Source organism: Peromyscus maniculatus, chromosome 10, assembly GCF_049852395.1.
Source record: "Peromyscus maniculatus bairdii isolate BWxNUB_F1_BW_parent chromosome 10, HU_Pman_BW_mat_3.1, whole genome shotgun sequence".
NCBI lineage: Eukaryota > Metazoa > Chordata > Mammalia > Rodentia > Cricetidae > Peromyscus > Peromyscus maniculatus.
The window spans coordinates 70328333-70350906 of record NC_134861.1 but is presented as its reverse complement, the minus strand read 5'-3'; the positions used below and the strand labels follow the sequence as shown (position 1 = coordinate 70350906).

The following is a 22574-nucleotide window of genomic DNA, read 5'->3' as shown; positions in this document are numbered from 1 at the left end:
TGTGATCCAAGGGCACAAATTCCATTCAGAGGGCTCTGTCCCCTCGACCAGATCATCTCCTGACAGCCTCACCCACTAATGCTATCACCTTTCCGGTTGGAGTTTCTATATACAGGCTTGCTACTGATGCTCTTGGTTTCTGAGACAATCTCGCTTCATAGCCCAGGATGGTTTGGAATTGTTGCTCTTCCTGCCTCAGCTTCCCAAATTCTGGGATTACAGGTGGGAGCCACCACATCTGGACTTATCTATAAGTTTTGTGGGGACACAAACATGTAGCCCTTGGGATGGTGACTATATATATATATATATGCGATTTCCTCCTTATAAGCGAGCACACAGTTAGTCAAGGAGATAACAGGCCCAATGGTGAGATAAGTCAACCAAAATGGAGAGAGTCTCAAAGTTATCAAAGACTACCCTCCTCCCAAAGAAAGAAACTCTTATCAAGGATTAATATTGTAAGGACTATGTCCTTATTACGTCATTAGCCTGCGATGGCATCCCAGTTTAAAAAGCGGGCATGCCCTCCCACCGGGCCCCCTCATTCCGTATTCTCTCTGTCCTCTGCCCAGTCTCTCTCCTTTCTCTCTCTCTCTCTCTCTCTCTCTCTCTCTCTCTCTCTCTCTCTCTCTCTCTCTCTCTCTCTCCTTTCTCCTAATAAAGCTCTAAAAAGGTAACCATGGCTCATGATTCTTCTGCCATGGCAGCATCTAGCACCAGCCACGAGTGCCGCTGCATTAACCCCTTCAAATATAATTAAAGAAAAATAAAACTGACATGGGTGGCGGCGCACGCCTTTAATCTCGGCACACGGGAGGCAGAGGCAGGCGGATCTTTGTGAGTTCCAGGCCAGCCTGGTCTACAAAGTGAGATCCAGGAAAGGTGCAAAGCTACAAAGAGAAACCCTGTCTCAAAAAGAAGCAAACAAAAAACCCAAAACAACAACAACAAAAACAAAACAAAACAAAAAAGGTTCAGAGGAAAAGGGAGAGTCTAAAAATCACATATGCAGACATGTCTAGGATCCTCATCCTCTGGGTCCATGCATTCATCATTATAAATGTTCAGGCACTCATCATTACAATTGTTCTCTGCCATCTGCCTCACTTGCACAATATTATTTCCTGATACAGAACAAATCAACCAAGGTTCACTAGGCTTCTAGGAGAATTCAAGAATCTTGGCAGTGTGACCACCATGAATAACCAACAACTCTGGTGGGCCATCTTCTGCATCTTCTGGGCTGTTCTTCTTCAACTTTACTTAAATGCCACGCACCCCAAGGCATTTAACAATCGGTCTCACCAGAAGCCAAGAGTTAGTCTCATTGTGAGGTGACCACTGAACTTGGACTGTGATTCAAAGGAATGCAACCTGAGTTTCTGATTACTCAGATCCTGCAAGGCAACAGTCTCGTCAGCTGAGGCTATGGCAAGCATGAGCTCACTACAAGGACTGAAAAACAGGCAGTCTACTTCAGTAGCGTGAGCAGTTTCTAAGTGACTTGGTTTGGAAGCATTGTTTGAATGGCTATCACGAATCTTAAGTTTCTGATCATCCACAACTGCCTAACACAGATGCCAAGGAAAGTCTACAGCTGTGCGTCCTGTCGAGATGGTCTTTGCATCCCCCACTTTTCCTTCCCTTGGGGTTGTACTGCTGTCCCATAGGCAGACGCTGACATCATCTGAAGAACGGAGTGACTGCGGAGATTTGCCCTCCTTCTGATGTTGCACTCTCCAGAGGTGCCTGCTTTAGAAGGACGCTTTGTGTAGTCAAAATCAAGAATGTCACAGTGGGATGTAGATTCTGTTGTGATGATGCCAGGGTTCTGGGGAATATAATAAGCCCTGTTAACTTCTTCATAGTTGATTTTGATTCCAATTTGTTTTCTCACTGACAGAGCCAATACTTCCAAATTCTCCCTCCTCACTATTGGGGGAGGTGGTCGTGCATAAGGAGCCCTGTTTACTTCTTCACGGTGGTTCAATTTCAGTTTTCCCACTGACAGAGCTAGAACATCCAAATCCTCCTTCCTTACTATTGTGGTGTGATGCATCAAACTGAGCATCAGCATTAGGGGGCCTGCCACTGGCTATCACAAGGTGGGTTCATTCATTTGATGTGTGTGTGTCCCCAGGACAAGTCCATGAATGCTGAAATCATTCCCTTCACATCTGTTACATCTGGAAGCCACTGGGCAGTTAATCTGTATTACTCCAGGCCATGGGTCACCATCAAATCATAAAGAAATGGGTATTCTTTTTCTATATTTTATATTCCTTATTGATCATCAAAGGATGCTTCCTAGTCAGCTGTGGTGGCAGGTGAGCCCCAGAACGGGTGTGGGAGAAATCCTGGGACTGTGTGTTGTGGGAGGGGTGAGGAGGCTGCCCACCTGGAATGAGTGGCTTAAATATCAGAAAGTTCTAGTCTGGAGAGTAAGAGATAAAAGACCAAAGCTCCAGTGTGTGGAGAGCATTCTCCTGACTTTCAGGTAGCCAGCTGCTCACATGGCAGAGAGGAAGAGGGTGGGGTTTCTGCTGTCTATCAAGGTAGACATCCTGTTCTGGAAACCCAGCTGTTAGGATCATTTTAAACCCATGTAGCTCTCAAAAGCCCCATATCCTGAGACTATCACACTGAGGATTAAAGTTTTAGCATATGAATTTTAAGGAAGGATACAGTGCAGTCCACAGCACATTTATTTCCTCATTTGGTCCTTTATAACTCCATGACAAAGGTTCCAGTTAGGGTGAAGAAGCTTAGAAAGATAAATGTGGGGGCTGGAGAGATGGCTCAGAGGTTAAGAGCACTGGCTGCTCTTCCAGAGGACCTTTGTTCAATTCCCAGCACCCACATGGCAGCTCACAGATGTCTGTAACTTCTGTTCCAGAGGATCCAACACCCTCACACAGACATACATGAAAGCAAAACACCAATGCACACACACACAAATAATATATGTATATCATAAATGTGCCCAAGACCACTCAGCCCTGTCCCAGCAAAAGTTGGAAGTCTTTTTTCGAGGGGATTGGGGGTGGGGTTTCAAGGCAAGGTTTTGTTGCACAATATTTATTTACACTGTGTGAAGATGTGTCACTGTGATTGGTTTAATAAAGAGCTGAATGGCCAATAGTTAGGCAGGAGCAAATAGGCGGGACTTCCATGAAGAGAGAGGAACTCAGGATGAATCTAAGCACGGAGATGCTAGTGAGACACTAAGTTGGATGTACACATTTTGGGAAAAGTAAAAGCCACATGGCAGAACATAGATTAATAGAAACATGTTAAGTTATAAGAGCTAGCTGGGAACAAGCCTAAGCTAAAGGCTAAGCTTTCATAATTAAATAAGTCTCCATGTCATTATTGGGGAGCTGGTGGTCCCAAGAAAGCCTGACTACTGGGTTTCTCTATGTAGCCTTATCTGTCTTGGAAATCACTCTGTAGACCAGGCTGGCCTAGAACTCAGAGATCCTCCTGCCTCTGCCTCCTGAGCGCTGGGACTAAAGGCGCGCGCCACTACCCCACACCACCACTACTGGACTAGTTGGAGGTCTTTAAATCTCAGAATAATAAACTCCTCATGATCTGGGAGGATGAGACAGAAGGATTGCCACAAGTCTGAGGACACGTTCCAGGCCAGCCTGGGCTATGAAGTGAGATGCTGTCTCACTCCCACACCTACCAAACAGCAACTAAAACCGTGCCTCCTGGGGTCACTGAGAAGGTGTCCTGTTTGTTTTGGGCCATTTGGTCTGAAGGTAAATGCAGACATGAGGAGTGTGGAGAGGAACTTTGAAAGGACAGAAATGTATGCAAGGGTGGGTACTGTGAACACAGGAGAACTCCTAAGGTAGAGGGGGAAAATACCATAAAAGTTGGTTCATCCTCAGGAAAGGTGGAGGAAGTAGTTTGGCAAGAAACAATCCTGGCAGGCTGGGGGTGGAGCCTGGAATTATGATGTCAACTATTACAGAGAAACACTTGACTCATCTTTCTTCATCCTCTTGGCCTCATTCCCAGGTCTCACGCCCTTTTTTCTGACACTGGTAGCTTCTCCAGAACAGGAAGAAGAGTCCAAAAGAGAAAAAGCAGCTCCTCTTGACACCTGGGCGGTGGGAGTTAGAATGATCTCTCTGTGGAGTCCAACAAGAATGCTTTCCCCACACAGCGCCCGTGTTGAGAGTGAGGTCCTTGCAAGTCCGCCGATGCCTCATTGGTCATCATACCGGTCATGAGACATCTCAATTCAGAAAACATGATCTTTCCCCTAAGGCCGGATCTGTGGAGGGGGCTGCAGAAGGAAGGGGTCTGTTACGGTTTCCTCCATCGGTCAGTCAGTCCTTGGGAAGCTCTCTCTCAGCTGTGTGGTCAGCTGCTGTCTCTACTGAAAGGTGGATTCTGAGTCACACACACAGCATGAAGGGTGTGGGCCCTGACCAGAACAGGCCCATTTTTCTCCTCCTTACTCCGGTTTTCCCTCCTTTTGGCATCCACTCCTTTGAGTGCAGCCGCTGGTCTCTTGGTTAATGCCAAGGAGGAAGTTCAGGAGCTTCCTGCAGCTCATGTGTGGGAGTTGAAGTCCTGAGTGAGACCATTGAGTGCACATGGAACCAAGAGAAAGGTCACAGAGGGTCTCTGAAACTAGCGATACCTCACAGACACCAACACACGACACAACTCAGGAAGGATTGTGGTGACCTTCACAGCAGAGACGCTGGGGGAGAATCAGGAATGGTGCCTGTGACTATAATCACTGTGTGCCAGGCTCTCTTCCTAAGCATTCCGCATGTGTCAAGACAGTCTGTCAAGTAGCCCAGAGGGGTAGATACTGTTATCTTTATTTTATTTTGGAGACAAGGGTCTTTTGCAGCCCAAACTGGCCTCACACTGGCTTTGTAGAGTGACTTTCAGTTTCTGATCTTCCTGCTTCCAGCTCTCAACTGCTAAGGTTTTATAGATGTGTGCCACCATGGCCGGCCTTTGTCTTCCTGTTACATAGGAAAGACCAAGAAGTTAAATGGCTTCTCCAGGGTCCCATAGCAAGTGGTAGACTGAGATTCAAGGCCAGGCTTCAGAACTACCAAACTGAGCTGCCTCCTATGTATCGGCTCCATTGGAGACCTCGGCACACCCTCTGAACACCTGGCAGAATCACAATTGCTTAATGACAGATGTGACTGCCAGGGACTCTAACACACAACACACAACTTGTCACATGGTTGGCTCAGTGCTTATTGAATGAATAAATCTGGGAAGGTAGGTCTGACACGCAGACTATTTTTCCCTCCCTAGCTCACTGCCCATTTTCTTCAACTCTTTCCAGTATTTAGTTGCTCAGCGTTTCTCACCACCCACGTTAACCTTTGTGCATTTTCTGCTTGGACAAAGGCCCATAAATGAACTTCAAGGATGTGAGCACTATGTGGAGAACCATCTGCAGGACCCTGGGTCCAGCACAGCTATATGCTTTCCTCCCCAGTACAACGATAAACTCTCCTTACTCCATTGTCCATTTTGTCCTTAGGAGTCCTGTCCCTGGGCTGTTTGTATGCCTGGCAGACTCTCGATTATGAAACCAAGTCCAAGGTGACCCATCCATTAAGCCAACTGCTCCTCCTTCCCTTTTTTTCCCCCATCTCCTCTTGTCCCACCCTCCACCCCCTTCTTCCTCTCCCGTGGAGGAAACTGGTAAGGTTTTAATGGAAAAGAACAGATTATCTTTCGTTAGGCAGTTGAAGCATAGAACTGCATTTTCTTAATTGGAACCCGGAGAATATGTCAACTTTGTTTGATAGTATGATGGCGAGATTTCTTGTTTAAAACAACAATCACCACCAAACAAACAAACCCGGGACTGTACTTGAAAGGCAAAAAGGTCAAGATCTTTGACTTTTGGAGATTTTTTTTTTTTTTGGGGGGGGTGGTGGAAATCAGGTAGAACTGCGGACAAGAACGCACTGTGCCTGTCAAGTTGGGGAAGTCAACCAACTTTGGTTGGCATCGTGTACTAAAAAGACACTGACAATTAAAAAAACAAAACAAACAAAACACAACTGAGATCAGATGATTCAGCCGGGTCCCCACGCCAGAGATCCTCTCTTCCAGCCAGGGGCTTCGTCCGCCCGCCCGCCCGCCCGCCCGTCGTTGTTTGGGCTACAGATGACTTCAGCTTGGCTTTCGGTGTCGAGTCGGGGGTTGGAGGGTGGGGTCGGGTGGGGCGGGTCATCGCCCGGGTCCTCGCCGACGCCGCCTTCCGGGTCGGTGACCCTGGAGCCTGGGGGGCGGGGCCGCGCCGGCGGCTGGAAGCGGAGGCAGAGAGGCCGGCGTCCCGGGAGCGCGCGCGCGCGAGCGAGCGAGCGAGGCCTCCCGCGTGCGCGCGCCCACCCTCGCGCCCGCTCTCGCGCCCACCCTCGCTCGCGCCCGCGCGCCCGTCCGCCCGCCTGCCCTCCTCCCGCCCGCGCGCCCGCGCTCCCGGGAAGTCTCGCGATGCGGTAGCCGGCTGCTCCTGCTTGCGGGTGGCTCTGGCTGTTGCTGTGGTTGCCGGAGTTGCGGCGGCGGCGGCGGCGGCGGCGCTGGCGGGGGCGGCGGCGGCCCCGGCGGATGTTGACATTGTGTTGTTGTTCCTGCCCACGGTAATGGCGGCGGTGGCGGCGGCGGCGGCGGCCGGGACCGGGTCTCCTCAGTAGCCAGAGCCGACCCTGCCGAGCGCCAGCTCCGCGGCCTCCGCGCCCGCAGCCTCGCCAGCCAGCCGTTCCCCGCGGCCGCCCCAGAGCCGCCAGGGCCCCGGGCCGGGGGGCTCGCCTGGCGCGGGATGGCGGATTTCGATGAGATCTACGAGGAGGAGGAGGACGAGGAGCGGGCCCTGGAGGAGCAGCTGCTGAAGTACTCGCCCGACCCGGTGGTGGTCCGCGGCTCCGGTCACGTCACCGTGTAAGGCCCTGCGAGGGCTGGGACGAGGACGGGAGGCGCGGGCTGGGTGGGCCCCAGGACCCTCTCGGAGTCCTCTTTTTCCTTGAACCCCCGTCCCCCGGTGACGGGCGCGGGACGGGGGGGCCTTCTGGAAACGCCGGCGACCAGGAAGTGAGAACTTGCTCTGTTTCCATTTGTTTAGGACTCCCAAATGGGGACAGGCACTGCCTTGCCTCCCCTCCCTCCCATAGTCCTGGAGCAGGCCCCACGGCCCGGGGGGGATGTGTGGGATCCCAACAGGGAAGATGGACTGCTTTATGGGCCGTCCCTTCGGCCTAGGGATGGAAGTGCCTATATGTTTTATGGGATCCACCTTGGTAAACCACCCCCTCCCCGCTATTCTTCGGGACTGTGCCATACAGTCTATTGACATATGGCTCAGAGGTCAGATCTGGGGTGTAAGACCCCAGTGGCAATTGGTAAGTGAGGTTTACCGTGTCGTGTCTGTCACACATACCCACAGGGCTTCCCAGTTCCCTAAGAGTAAATTTTTGCAAAACTAATTCAAGTCTCTGCCATTATATGTAATGGAAATATACAGGTGGACATCAAAGTAGGCAGAAAGATACATGTTTGCAGCGAGCTACAGGTACTGAGTTTCCTGTAGTCGTTCTGCTTTGGGGCAGGACTCTCGGTTGTCTTCTTGTTTGATAAGGGGTTCCTGTCAGGCTTATTAGCAACATCAAAAGCCCAATATTATTCAGATAATAAGGGATGAAAGCACCCTGAAAGGTCATGACTAATAAAGGAATGTGTAGACTTGAAGCAAATAGTGAGCTGTCCGGAAGGAGGAAGTTTTCTAAGTTTTGTAACATTTCCCTGATAAAGCCCGGAGTTTGTACAGCTTGGGCTATTGGATACTCTTTTGCAGCTGGTATCTCGGGCTAAAAGTCATAGCTCAAACTTCCTGTCCTTACATATCGCTTCATCACTGATATAAAAAGGCAGCGAGGCTGAAGATGTCTGGAGCACTTCTCGTTGTGTTTTGATGTAGGGTGAGTGGGCTGTGCTGTGAATAAGTCAGTGAGTGAAACAGCGAGACTCTTCATTGGATTGTCAGCAGAGTCCTTCCATTTCTCAGGGTTGCTGAGAGCAGTCACACAGACTAGCCATGTTGTTGTTTGGGGATGCTTATGTAATGCTTTGGTTTCTTAGCACCTGTTAAGTGTGTATTTAGGTGACTTAACAGGGCAAAAACACTGCATAATCATTGTCCCATTACCTGGATAAGGAGAGGGGACTTGCACCATAATAACAGCTGTTTTAACTGTCATTACACGCTTAATTAAGGAATATAGCCGATTATGAATAATACAACTTAAATGTCTATCACAGTGTTTTTAGTGTCATAACCTGCTATTTAATTTTTAGTTTGACTCTTAGGACTTTTTTCTTCTTGTTTTAAACTTAAGGACTATGGGTGCTTTAAGAAGCAATTACTAACAAAAAATGGACGTGGTGGCGTTTGTCTCATCCCAGCACTCAGGAGGCAGAGGCAGGTGGATCTGTGAGTTACAGGCCAGTCAGGGCTACATAGAGAGACCCTGGCTCAAAAGGATTTCCAAACTTTTTCATGTTGTCTGTGATGGTCCTTAAAATCCTCACGTCAAATCAAAGCTGGCTGAATTTTATTTACAAAGGTTCAGCCAGGGCTGGGGACGAGGCTCAGTTGTAGAGTGCTTGCCCTGGGTTCAGAACAGCACAACAAAAAGATTCACATGTAGTTGTAATGTCTCTTTTCAAGAAGAAAAGCTAAACACTTAGTTGGGAAATAGAATAGGCAAAGTGCTCAGATGGTCAGTAACTTTTGGTTGTAGTTGACTATTCGGAGTAGTTAACAGAATGGGAAGTAATTATTGCTTTTCATCTTATCTGTTAAAATCACCTGGCATTGTGCTCAAATACACACTAGCCTCTTTATCATTATCAGTACTGCCAATTGCAAGTCTAACAGTGATTCGTTTAGTTAGTTAATCTGCCCATTAAAATCATCTGGGGAGCCCCAACATTTGCTCCACCCCCTTTCCAGGCCAGTAGTCCACAAATGATGAGGCTCTGGTACGTGATCAGGTGGGGGAGAGTCTTATAGGTGATGCTGATCTGTAGCTAGGACCTCTGCTCTGGACACCGGTGATGGTGGTGTTTGCTCACAGTAGCAGTAAGCCTTAATATGTTTGTGATCTTCCTCAGACACGTCTTTGACAGTTTGGTTGTAACCTTCTTCCACCACTTATATAAATTACCCATCTCTGTCTCTTCAGTTCACATGATGATAGCTGTGTTCAGACCTTTTTAGATTAAGGATTAAGTGAGCTAATGAATGTAAAGAATGCACCAGTGTGCTGCTGTGCTCAGGGAATATTAGCCTTTATTGATTATTACCCTCCTTAGGTAATTTTCTACTTTGAGAAAGATATGTGTAAAATACAGCATTAAGAAATCAGCATTGGGCTGGGCGGTGGTGCGCACACCTTCAATCCCTGCATTTGCCAGCATGGGCTACAGAGTTAGTTCCAGGAAAGGTGCAAAGCTACACAGAGAAACCCTGTCTTGAAAAACAACCCCCCCCCCAAAAAAAAAAAATCAGCGTTGGAGCTGAAGAGATGGCTCAGTGGTTAAGAGCACTGGCTGTTCTTCTAGAGGACCTGTGTTCAGTTCCCAGCACCCATGGCATCTTACAACTTCTGTAACTTCAGTTCTAGGGGACCTGACACCCTCACACAGACATACATGCAGTCAAAACACCAATACACATGAATTAAAAATATATTATTTAAAGAAAGAGAAATTAGCATTGCCATTTTTAAACCAAACAGTGATTCATTTAGTTAATTCTTTTTTTATTCTGAAACAGCTTGTATATATAAGAATCTTGGTGCACTGAAAATCTAAGCCTGTTTTGTGGTGATCTAGATTTGTATAGTAATATAAAACTTACATATGGCCATCGTACATAATATTAGGCATACTAGATTGTATAGCAAAGTTAGCCCCTGCAAAGGTTTTTGAAATGGGTGTTCGTTCATGTGCTATTATAACTGTTGAATGTGTTTCATTTTCCTTTCCTTTATAAGTATAAACAGGAAAGCTGTTAATAATTATAGTAAAACATGGGCTGGAGAGATGGCATTTGTTGCTCTTACAGAGGGCTGGGTTTAGTTCTCAGCACCCACTTGGTAGCTTACAACCATCCATATTCCAGTAACAGAGGATCCAACAGCTGCTTCTGACTCCCATGAGCACTAGGCATGCCCTTGGGGCACAGACATACATGCAGGCAAAACACTCATACACAAAAATAAAATAAATCTTTAAACAATTAAAAATCACAGTAAACCATGAAGCTTACTCCCCATTTTAGCAGAGAAGTTGGTGAAAGCACTCTTCCCTGGTCACTTGGAAAGTAAATGGTGTTCTAAACAGATTACAGTGTCATTGTTAATCCAGGCCAGACTCAAAAGATTCAGATCTATGTGGATGCTCCCCTTTGCAGCTGAGTATTTCCAGTTTTTAAAATTACTTATTTTTATTTTATATGCATTGATTTACCTGCATGTATGTCTGTGTAAGGGTGTCAAATCCCCTAGAACTGGAGTTACAGACAGTTGTAAGCTGCCATGTGGATGCTGGGAATTGAATTCAGGTTTTCTGGAAAAGCAGCCAATGGTCTTAATCCACCGCTGAGCTCTCTCTCCAGCCCCTATTTCTAATTTTTTTTTTAAAGTTAATAAGCTCACTGTTACTCTTAGGAATCTTTATTTTTTTGTGATATGTTTTTTCTTGATATTTTAGATTAGTAGAATTTTTTTCATTGTTAGATTTGCATGTAGCATTTAAGAAAAATAATGTGTAGACTCCTATTTTGAAGGAAAATCATATATGGGAGAAGAAAATGAAAATTCCCATGGTTTCATAGTATTTACATTCATATAATTTGAAAGACTTGAATTACAAAAGTATATTTTCTTTTTTTCTTTGACTTCTTATCATGTAATGAAAATAAAGAGAAAAATGACAAGCGTACTAGATAGTGTGGGTCAGACCTGTTACTGTTCCTTTTTTATTTGAAGGATGTAAGTATGTTTATTTCTTTTTTTAAAAAAAGATTTATTTATTTATTTATTTAGAACACAGAAGAGGGTACCAGATCTCATTACAGATGGTTGTGAGCCACCATGTGGGTGCTGGGAATTGAACTCAGGACCTCTGGAAGAGCAGTCGGTGCTCTTAACCTCTGAGCCATCTCTCCAGCCCTGTTTATTTCTTTAGTAGTGGGAAGCGGCCTGACACGACTGATAGCTGTTCCCATATTCACCGCTAAACAGATGGGTGAGTCCCGGGGAAGCACTGTATCACATAATACATTAGTGTTGGCAGTTTACTCCAGTCCATTTCTTTTACACGCTGAAGCACCTTCATTAGGTTGCTTGATGGGACAGAACCACAGGAAAGCCATGTGCCCAGGGGCAGCCAACTTGCAGCCAGTCAGGTTGGTGGCCACTCTGACCGTGTTGAAGGGCAGCTTAGGAGCCAGGCAGGCAGGGTCTAGGGGCTGGGCCCAGAAACTGAAAGGGACATGCAAATGGTGTCGTTTCCTGGATAACGCTGGTTTATAATTTTAAATTTTGTAGTTCTTTATCTCAGAATAAAATATATTGCTAATTTATTGGAGACTTTGATTTTTTTCATCAGTTATTGACTTGGTGTGCATGTGTGTGGGCACATATGCTCTTGTGGAAGTGAGGGTGCCCTCCGTGTGGGTCCTCGTCAAGCTTGGCAGCAGGCATGCTCGCCTGCTGAGCCGTCTTTGCAGCCCGACTTTGATTTGTTACAAGGAAGATAACTCTTCTTTTGGTTTGTTTGTCGAGACAGGGTTTTTCTGTGGGACTGTCCTGGAACTCACTCTGTAGACCAGGCTGGCCTCGAACTCACAGAGATCCGCCTGCCTCTGCCTCCCGAGTGTTGGGATTAAAGGCATGCGCCACCACCGCCTGACCAGGGTGGTAACTCTTAGGGAATGTGCTAGTGTAAAGGAATTTTTAAAAGTTAAGGAAACTAATTTAAAAGTAATTCGAAGTTTGTATTAATGGGGACACCTACCAGTTATCATCATTATTATGTCTTATTCCACACTCATTCTGTATCTGAACCAAAGCTGAGGCTTTCCTGGAGCGGGCAGCAGCTCTGATTTCTAACTTAGGTCCTGTCATTTGTTCGTTAAGAAGTCAACTTCAGAAGCCAGGCGGCGTAATGTCACAGGCCTTTAATCCCAGTGCTCAGGCAGAGGCCAGCGGGCAGGTCTCTGTGAGATCGAGGCCAGGCTGCTCTGTATAGTGAGTTCCAGGCCAGCCATGGCTACATATAGAAATCCTGTCCTTCAAAAAGAAAAAAGAAAGGAGGGTTGGGGATTTAGCACAGTGGTAGAGCGCTAGCAAGCACAAGGCCCTGGGTTGGGTCCTCAGCTCTGGGGGGGTGGGGGGGAGAAAGAAAGAAAGAACGTAGACTTCAGCAGAATAAGTTGTACAGGCAGTTAGTTTGATGAAGGATATGAAGGGGAGGGAAGCGAAGTGTTTGAATAGGACAGCTACTCCATTTTGATGGGTAGACGTGCTTGAAGAACTGAGAGTTAGAGCGGGCTCAGTGAGGGATAGCCCTTATCACACAAGCCTGCGACTGGGATTGACCGTGATCCCACGGAAGTGTCCTCTGACCCCACACGTGCACCGTGGCATTCCCTTCCCCATAAAAATAAAACAAATGAGACATACGGTAATGAGCTGAGGCTTCAGAGTTTTACTGTAGGGGAACTGGAAAATTTGCATAGGATTTGAATCAGAGTTTGAAGTTAGATTTGTGCTTACTCAGAGATGTGAGATTGACTAATTTAAGTTTTACATGGCTGGCTAAGAAGAATATGGGGCAAGATAGTGAAAAGTAAATTGTGCCTACTTATTTATGTTGATGAATAGTATTCTAAACAATAACTTAATACCGCTCTAAAAATACATTTTTGAATTGGAGAGACTCCTGGAGCTTATTTTGCTATGCATGTATCCCAGTGGAGGCAGGAAGACCACTGAGATTTGAAGCTGACTAGAGGTGCTGGCTGAGGAAAAAAGTTTGAAATAGCCGTAGCTTGGCTAGTTTAGGTCGTGTGTCTCCTTTTGTAGCCTACTCCGACAGCTATCCTCCTGCCTCAGCCTCCAGATTTCAATTTGAGACTTCTTGAGCCACTGCTTCTGGCAGCCTTTTGGTACATTATATAGCTGTCTGAGGTTTTGTTCTCAGCAAAGGTGAGCCTTACCTATAACTTAGAACAGCTGATGCTCCTGAGTGTCTACACCGCTGTTTCCTGTGTCAGCTTGTTTTGCTCACTTGACCCAGTCAGACTCAGGAGGGCAAGGCTAGGGCATGTACGTGTGTTTATGAGACAGGATCTTGATCGGCGGCAGGTTTTGAACTCCTGGCCTGGGCATGCTCATTTAGCTTTAGCCTCCCCAGTGGTTGGGAGTAGGCATATCCCATCATGCCCTTCTCTAAGCATTTCTTTTCTAATGAGACTCGGTGTTTCTTATATCAGACATATTTCATATGCAGTGGGTGGTGCTGTGGAAAGACTGGTTCTTGACATCAGTCATAACGGTTTCAACTCTTGGATACTCGTAACCAACCATAGATGAGCTTTTCTGAATTTCACTTTTCTCACCTGCAAAAGGAGATAGATAATACCTGCTTTGGAGGTTAGGTATGAGACTCAGAAATACAACTTTAATTTTATGACCTGTACCCATCATAAGCATTCAACAAATTCGTATCTATCACGATTTGATTTTTATCCCTATGTACACATTTTGTGGTTAATTTTTACTATTTGAAAAGAAAAAATAAGTCCAAAATGTGATACATTACTCCCTGCTTTATTTGTGCTTTTGGGGTTTTTGAGGCAGGGTCTCTGTAGTGCTGGCTCTCTTGGAACTCTGTAGACAGACCCCCCCCACCCCGCAAGGGGGAGTAGTGGTTTAGGTGTGTGCCGCAGGCCTGGCTGTGTTTTCTACTTTAAAACAAGACCTTGAGCATAAATCGGATAGTCAAATTTTCTAAAGGACTATTTACTCAAAAGAAGGCCTTATCAGAAGGGTGCCTGGGGTTGTGTTGGTTTGAGACCCACCCTCCTTGAATGGCACTTTTCTTCAGTCTCCTGCCACCTCCCTAAACTGGTGTACTTCAAGTGAGGCGACCCATCTTAGAAGACTGCATAGAGTAAAAAGTTCATTCTAGATACTGAATTTAGGTACTGATTTTTGGTTTTGTTTGTTTGTTTGTTTGTTTTTCTATACAGGATTTCTCTGTGTAGTCCTGGATGTCCTGGAACTCGCCCTATAGACTAGGCTGGCCTCTGCCTTCCAAGTGCTGGGGATAAAAGTGTACACTACCAAGACTGGCTCTAATTAGTTATCAACACCTTATATTTAGCATATTTTGTTTGTTTGTTCTGTAGAAGAGCTCCTGAAAGACACGAAGAGTCTTCACGTAGTTCCCAGCTAGTAGATGAGTTCTAATGAAAACGAAAGCAGTGAAGAGTGCCGTGATTGACAGTACTGTGATTAGGGAGATGGTGTTGAGGAAGGGTAAGCACCCTTAGGTCTTAGGAGAACACTTCAAGTCTAGACTCGGAGATGGAAACCCAAGTAAGTCTGAAGAAGAGTTACAGTACAGCTAGACCATACAGAAAACAGGAGTGTGTGAGTGTTTGATGGAGAGGCCGACCAGTGAGCTTAATCAGTTAGGGTTACTCCCAGGGTTGTGAATGAAAGCTGTCTACAGGAGCACACTCTCTGCCGTGGTGGCTCCACTGCTGAGGAAAATGTCAGAGTGAAATTGAAGAGACTGTTGCAGTCATCTAGGTGAAGCATGAGAGTGGCCTGGCTGGGTTTGTGGTCCCTAGGTAAAGAGGTGTTACAGTTCTAGGTCTAAAACATCAAATTTTACAACGTTCCCATAAGATAAGGGAAAACAGAGCAACGACTGATCTTCATTTGGTAAATGTGGTTCCTTTGGTTGATTTGATTTGATTTTGGCTCTGTGATGGATGAGGTCAAAGAACTGGGTCTGCCCTTGCTAAGCTGACTGGGGACTATTTTTAATGACATATCTGAACTTTTTGTTGCCATGGGCAGCTAATATGCCAAGAGAGCAGCCTTTGCCAGGTTATAGAGGAACTTCCTCATGACATTTGTGGAATGATATTCTTTACTACAATATATGTGGTGTTTGATAACTATTCATTTCTTAGATTTCAGGGAAAGATCTACATTTAAAGCTGACTTGGGAGTACCAAGGGCTGAAATGTTCTAATGGGTCCTGAAAAAAGTTGTTCTTATTTTTTAAGTTCTTCCATGTAGCTTACTTAGGGTAGAGTTGGTTAGACTTTGATATAACTTTCCTTTTTCCCTTGTGTTGATCACAGATACATAACAAAGTTCCCCCGGGCTAGAATTCATTTTGTGGTTCCGGCTGGCCTTAAACCTGCAGCACCCTCCTGCCTCTGCCTCCTTAGTGCTGGAATTGTAGGTGTGGGCTACTCTGCCTGGCAAGAGCCTCCTGTTTTCTTTCTACTTGCATTGTGGTTATTTATGGTGAAGTCTGGCTTTGTTCAGTGAAGGATTTCTTATGTTATTCAGCCTTCTTTCTCTCCCTTTTTATAGTAGGAAATGTTACTTACAGTTACTATTTTTGGTGGCCTATTGTGTTAGTAAGCTTTCCATTACTGTAACAAAATGCCTGGAGTTATTAACTTAGAAAATTTTAATTAACTTAGAAAGTTTAATTTTAGCTTAGTTTTGAGATTTCATGCACACTTACATGCACATGCACACTCACCCATGCAGAGGGTGTGGAGAGGGAGGAGAAGGGAAGGACTGATACTAAAAGTGTGCTCTCTACCAGTGGTCCTCTTGCTGCTCTTCCAGGGGACGTGGCTCGATTCCCAGCACCCACGTGGCAGCTCACAACTGGTGCATGGCACTCCAGTCTCAGGGAATGCAGTGTCTTCTGGCCTCTGAACAACAGACACACACCCAGTACATAGACTGTGTGCAGACCAAGCACCCATACACCTAAGCTAAACTACCAAAACCAGCGTTTGCTTTTAGTTTAGTGAATGAGATTATAACTCCATAGACCTGAACGAATCTAAACGTGGTCCAGAATATGGTCAGAGTTAAAACTGTTAGACTTGTCTCCAACTGCAGGGGTTCGTGTCTTCTGGTAGAGTACACTGTTCGTGTCAGGCCTGTTCTCTCCCTCTCCCTCCCCCCCCTCTGTCTCTCTGTCTCTCTCTGTCTCTCTCTGTCTCTCTCTCTGTCTGTCTCTCTCTCTCTCTCTCTCTCTCTCTCTCTCTCTCTCTCTCTCTCTCTCGTGTGTGTGTGTGTGTGTGTGTGTGTGTGTGTGTGTGTGTGTGTCTCCCCATGTCCAACTGCAAGGGTTTATATCTTCTTTCAGTCCTTGTTGAGCTGTATTGATACTCACATATTGAGATGGCTGGTAAATTAAAGCATGTTTTATAGACAGCAGGGTCTGTTAATTTCTTCCATAATTATGATTTCATCTCTAAAAATAGCTAAAAATCTGATTCCATTGAGTTCAAAATGCAACATTAGGAAAAATGTTCTGTCTTCATTTACTGTCTGTATAACCCATGTGTTTAGTTTGTGTCTGAAATTTCTAGTTCATATGTGCACAGGTCTTGTCATAGCTGTGGGAGGTAAAATTCTGTGACTCTGGGTTCCTACAGGTTGGCTGTCTAAGAGGAGTGTCAGATTAGTTTCTCTTATCCAAAACTGAATTCAGAATACTCTGTTCAAAGCAGCTTTCCTGTTCTCAGTTGATGATAGACCCAGCATTGGTTTTATTTAGACTAAAATAAAAAAAAATCTTTTTTAATAAATTAAAGATTTAATTGTGTGTGTGCGTGTGCGTGTGCGTGTGCGTGTGTGTGTGTGTGTGTGTGTGTGTGTGTGTGTGTCTGCATGTATGAGTGTCTGCCATGAATATGTGTGTACCCGAAGAGGCTAGAAGAGGGTGTTGGATCCTCTGGAGTGGCAGTTATTAGTCACTGGCTGTGGGTGCTTATTCTAGTTTGTTCTTTGTTGCTGTGATAAAAACCATGACCGAAGCAACTCAGAGGGGAAAAGAATTACTTGGTTTACAAGTTAGAGTCTGTCTTCTAGGAAAGCTGAGGCAGGAACCCGGAGGCAGAAACTGAAACAGAGACCATGGAAGAATGCTCTTTACTGGCTTGCTCAGCCTGCTCTCTTACATAATCCAGGACCACCTGCCTAGGGATGGCACCGCCCACATCACTACTGAGCCCTCCCACATTAATCATTAATGAAGAAATGCTCCACAGCCTTGCCTACAGACCAATCTGATGGGTGGCATTTTCTCAGTTGAGCTTTCCTCTTCCCAGATGACACTAGCTTGTGTCAGATTTACAGAAACTAGCCAGCACAGTGTCCCATAGACAAAAAAATTGGACACCTTAGAAGTCTTTCTGTGTATCCATTGTGTCAAGGAAGCCATTAGTTCTGCCTTTGAAACATGATTGATTTTCTGTGTGCTCCCCTTGTTATTGTGCCTTAGACTTGCTGTTTTTCCCTTTTCCACTCCGTGCTTTTCCCCTTACAGCCCCACTGGCAGGCACATCTGCATCATAGCCGCATCATAGTGCAGATTTCAGCTGTCTCTCCTTATCAGCTACCTGGCACCTCATCTCCTTTGGAGTCCTGTAGCTGGAAGTTTCTCTGCTCCTGCCCGGCCCTGTGGTCGGACGAATCTCTCCCATGTGTCCCTCAGCTTCTTGGTCCCAAATAAACACACAGAGGCTTATATCATTTACAAACTCTATGGCCTATTGGCTCAGGCTCCTCACTAGCTAGCTCTTACAACTTAACTCAGCCCATTTCTGTGAATCTGTGCATTACTACATGGCTTCGTGGTTTCCTGGTACTTTCACATCTTTATGCTTCTGGTGGTGGCTTGCAGAGTCTGCCCTGCTCTCCTTTTCTTCTCTCTCTCCAGTCAGAATGTACCGCCTCACCTTGTTCTGCCTCTCGATTGGCCTAACAGCCTTATTTATCAACCAGTCAGAGCAGCGCATGTTCTCAGCGGACAGAAAGACATCCCACAGCTGTAGCATGAATCTTAAAAGTTCTTATTAATAAAAACAAACCTGAGGCCAGGTATTGGGGTGAATGCTGGAAGATCAGAGAAGCAGAACAAGCCACAGCTTCCTCACCTTGCCAGTTCCTCAGCTGATCTTGTTTCCTCAGACTGGAAACCTCTAAGTCCTTATCCAAAATAGGTCTCAGCTGAACTGGTGCTCAAATGCCTAAAAGCTTAACCAGCTAAATGCTTCTAGTTCCTGGTCTTCACGCCTTATATACCTTTCTGCTATCTGCTATCATTTCCTGGGATTAAAGGCTTGCTTTCTGGGATTAAAGGCGTGAGTCACCATGCTTGGCTGTATCCTTGAACACGTGGATTTCTGCCTCTGGAATGCTAGGATTAAAGGTGTGTGCTACCACTGCCTATCCTCTATGTTTAATATTGTGGCTGTCCTGTTCTCTGACCCCAGATAGTTTATTAAGGTGCACAATATTTTGGGGAACACAGTACCACCACACACAGCAGAGCCCTTTCTATGGCTGCAAGCTTCTGCCTGACCTAGCCTACCCTGTGGACAGCCTCTGACTCTTCCTTCTGCTCCCTTACCCTATTCTAGTTACACTGAATTCTAGTTTCCTTTCCATTTCCATTATTCTAGGTGTGTTTCTGACCTATGCCCTTTGTACTGGCTGGCTCCTCTTTATGGATACTTGTGTCTAATACCCAGAACCTAGGTCCTTCTCATCTCAAATCTGTCAGTTAGAAGCGTATCCTCCTGCTTAAAGTCAGAACATTTCATCTTCTCCTTACCCTGGGCTACATTTTTCTTTATTCATAATTGTCTTCTGTCAGAACATGAATTAGCAAGACATGCTACAGTATAAATTTATTTATTTGCAACCAGGATTTGCTATGTGGCTGGCCTCACACCTCAAGTCCTCCACTTCAGCTGTCTAAATTCTGGGCCTACTGCAGGCATGTACCTCTACACCTCACTCTAGAATATAAGCTTGTCGTAAAGAGAGGAGCTTCAGTAACACTTCCCACATTATAGCAACTGTTCTAAGTGTAAATTGAACCCTTAAATCTTGCATTTTTTTTAAATTTGAGGAGCTGGGTATGGTGGTGTACTCCTTATTTATTTATTTTTATGTGCATTGGTGCTATGTGCATTGGTGTCAGGTCCCCTGGAACTGGAATTACAGATAGTTGTGAGCTGCCATGTGGGTGGGTGCTGCGAATTGATCCCGGGTCCTCTGGAAGAACAGTCAGTGCTCTTAATCATGGAGCCATCTCTCCAGCCCCCAGTGTATGCCTTTAATCTCAGCACTTAGGGGGCAGAGGCAGGAGAATCTGAGTTCAAAATCTGGTCTACATAGGAAACTCCAAGACAGCCAAGGTTCTCAAAAAAAAAAAAAAAAAAAACAAAAAAAAAACCACACACACACACACACACCACCACCACCAACAACAACAACAAAACAAAACAAAATTGGGAGAGTTGGGCCCATGAGATAGCTCAGTGTGTAAACGTGATTGTTATCCAAGCCTAGAACCTGAGTTTGATCCCTGGAACCCATGTAAAGGAACTCATGTAAAGGTGGAAGGAGAAACTCCAAAGGCGTCCCCTTTTCTCCATATGAGCTCTGTGGCATGTCTGTGCCCAAGAACGCACACTGTCTTAGTTAGAGTTTCTAATGCTGTGATGAAACACTGTGACTAAAGCAATCGGAGAGGAAAGGGTTTATTCAGCTTACATTTCCACATCACAGTTCATCATTGAAGGAAGTTGGGACAGGAACTCAAACAGGGCAGGGACCTGGAGGCAGGAGCTGATGCAGAGGCTATGGAGGGTACTGCTTACTGGCTTGCTCCTCATGGCTTGCTTAGCCTGCTTTCTTATAAACCCAGGGGTGGCACCACCCACTATGGGCTGGACCTTTCCCCATCAATCATTAAGAAAATGCCCTACAGCCAGATCTTACATGTGGGAGACCAGCTCCCACATTTCTTTACCCCAGGGACTCTCTAGGAGAGAGGGATAAGAGACTTAGATAGAAGGATAAAGGGGAGAGAAACAGATAGAAACACAGGATAGCCTCGGGAGGGCCTGGATCCTAATCCACCAGCCCAGAACTTTATTCAAAAGGGCTTTTTAGGGTGAGGCAAGAAGACCTCCCCCTGCTAGATACAACCAAGTGTAGACCCTTCCAAACACCTGGCACTCAGGCCGGTGGACCAATCATCCTCTTATGCAGGCCTGCTGGGTAAAGCCACTAGAAACCGTGGTGGGCTCCAACACTTACGGAGGCATTTTCTCAATGAGAAATAATTTTCAGATAATTATTTCAGATAATTCTAGCTTGTATCAGGTTGACATAAAACTAGCCAGCACACACACTATACACACACACACAATAATAAAGTTTAAAAATGAGGGGGAGGGGTTGAGATAGGAGGCTTCCTAGTTCCATACCATACTGACCTGTATAGTGAGTCACCATATTTTATTTAATAAATAAAATAAAACTAGAGATGGCACTGGGATGGAGCTTTATTAGAAAGTGATTGCCAGGGCTCTGGATGTCATCCTTAGCACTGTATAAACTAAAAACTTAGGATAGCACAACATTAGCTCTTGGGTCTGCTTTTATCTGAGACAAATAAAATTGCAGGGGAGATTTACTTCTCTGATAATATGATGAATTGATATTGTAACCAGGATTAGAATTCTGGCATTCCCTTTACATTGTGTTCCTCTTCCAGCTGCACCACATTAGCTTTTTGTACTTGGCAGTTACCAAGTCTTACCTAAGTGGATTGCTGGCTGCGTGCTTGCCATTTCAGTTGTCAGCCTGCTGGTACTGCTTGGCTTTCTTGAAATCAGCATGCATTCCATTTTCTGCAGTTTCTCTGACCTCGAGGGGCTTTAGGGATGGAGGACGGGAGGGAGGGCTCCTCCGTTAAGAGGACTTGTTGCTCTTTATGGGGGACCTGGGTTCAGTTCCCAGCATTCACAACCATCCCTCAGGTGATCTGAGCCCTCTTCAGAACCCCTTGGGCACCATGCACACACATGGTGTGCAGGCATACATGCAGGCAAAACACTCGGAAACATAAAATAAGTAAAGCTTCTAAAAACACAAAACTGTGGGGAGGTGTGGAAGGGTCTTAGCTCACTTAACAGCAACATAAAAAGAGCGCTTGCGTGTAATCATTGGACACAACTGGGACTTCAGCATCTGTGTGTGAGCATGCTTGTGACTCAGGCTGCAAGGGGAGCAAAGACTGGAGAATCGGGGGAACTTTCTTACACCAGACTAGCAGAGAAAGAGCAAACCCCGGGTTCAGGAAGAAGGACGCTGCTGCCTCAGAATAGGTAGTCACAGAGACACATACATACAAATAAGCAGTAAAACCCCCAAACCAAAGTGTGAGTGAGTGAATGAGTGAGTGAGTGAGAGAGAAAGAGAGACAGACAGAGACCCCGTCAAACAGAAACTTAAAATACACTTACTTGTTTGTTTTTGGTTGGTGGGTTTTGTTGTTTGTTTTAAGACAGGTTCTCATGTAGCTTGGGCAGACAATGAACTCCCTCTGTAGCTGAAGGCGACCTTGAATTCCTGGTCTTCCTGTCACCACTTCCTGAGTTCTGGCATTCGGATGTGTGCCACCACACCTAGTTTATGTAGTGCTAGGGATTGAACTCAGAGCTAAATGTCTGCTAGGCAACTTCATGAATGTTACTAACTGAGCTGCACTTTCAGCCCTGAAATACACTCTAAAGCTACTAGGATTATCTCTAAATATAGGCATGTCTCTTGTACATACATTTCCTTATTCTGTCTTAAAAACAAAACTCTCATCTATTTTTTCTTAATATTTTAATTCTTTTTCTAATTATAAAAAAAGGCATACAGATTACTTAAAAATTGGGAAGTTGTATTTCTCAATGAAGCAGAAAATGAAACTTAGGATTATTAAGATACAAAAGGTCTCCTGTTTTGTGTAATTGTTCCTAGGGTTTTTTTTTTTCTTTCTATTTTTGGTGTGTGTTTTTGTGTATTGGGTGTGTTGTATGTACTTTTAAAATATAGTGTACAGTATGCCTTTGTGTGCATGCTTGTGTGTTTTATGTACATTTTTATGTAGTGCATGTATGTACACACATGTTGAGGCAAGAGGTACGGGGGCGGTCTCCTGTATTGCTCTCACTCTGTTGCTGGAGGGCTTCTCTCCAGGTTCCCCAAGCCCCGCAGTCCCACAATCCACTTATAAAATAATCACTCAGACGCTTATATCACTTATAAACTGTATGGCCATGGCAGGCTTCTTGCTAACTGTTCTTTTATCTTAAATTAACCCATTTTTATAAATCTATACCTTGCCACGTGGCTGGTGGCTTACTGGAGTCTTTACATGCTGCA

At 45.4% G+C, this 22574-nt stretch overlaps 1 protein-coding gene and 1 pseudogene across 3 annotated transcripts in view; one reads left to right on the top strand and one right to left on the bottom strand.

Moving 5' to 3' along the window:
• Positions 1–785: 785 nt before the first annotated feature.
• LOC143267628 (histone-binding protein RBBP7-like) lies at positions 786–6170 on the bottom strand (annotated as a pseudogene). Its single transcript, XR_013042961.1, has 2 exons — positions 1984–6170; positions 786–1895 (listed from the first exon to the last, which is right to left on the bottom strand). The product of XR_013042961.1 is annotated as a histone-binding protein RBBP7-like (transcript).
• A 476-nt stretch (positions 6171–6646) lies between these two features.
• Positions 6647–22574, top strand: part of Chic2 (cysteine rich hydrophobic domain 2) — a 49170-nt gene continuing 33242 nt past the window's right edge. Inside the window, exon 1 of one of the 2 annotated variants that reach the window (XM_076546451.1) lies at positions 6647–6942. In XM_076546451.1, the coding sequence (XP_076402566.1) occupies positions 6824–6942 (119 nt within the window). In that variant the 5' untranslated portion in view covers positions 6647–6823. The remainder of the gene's footprint in view (positions 6943–22574) is intronic. The other variant, XM_006979718.4, reaches the window with a different exon arrangement.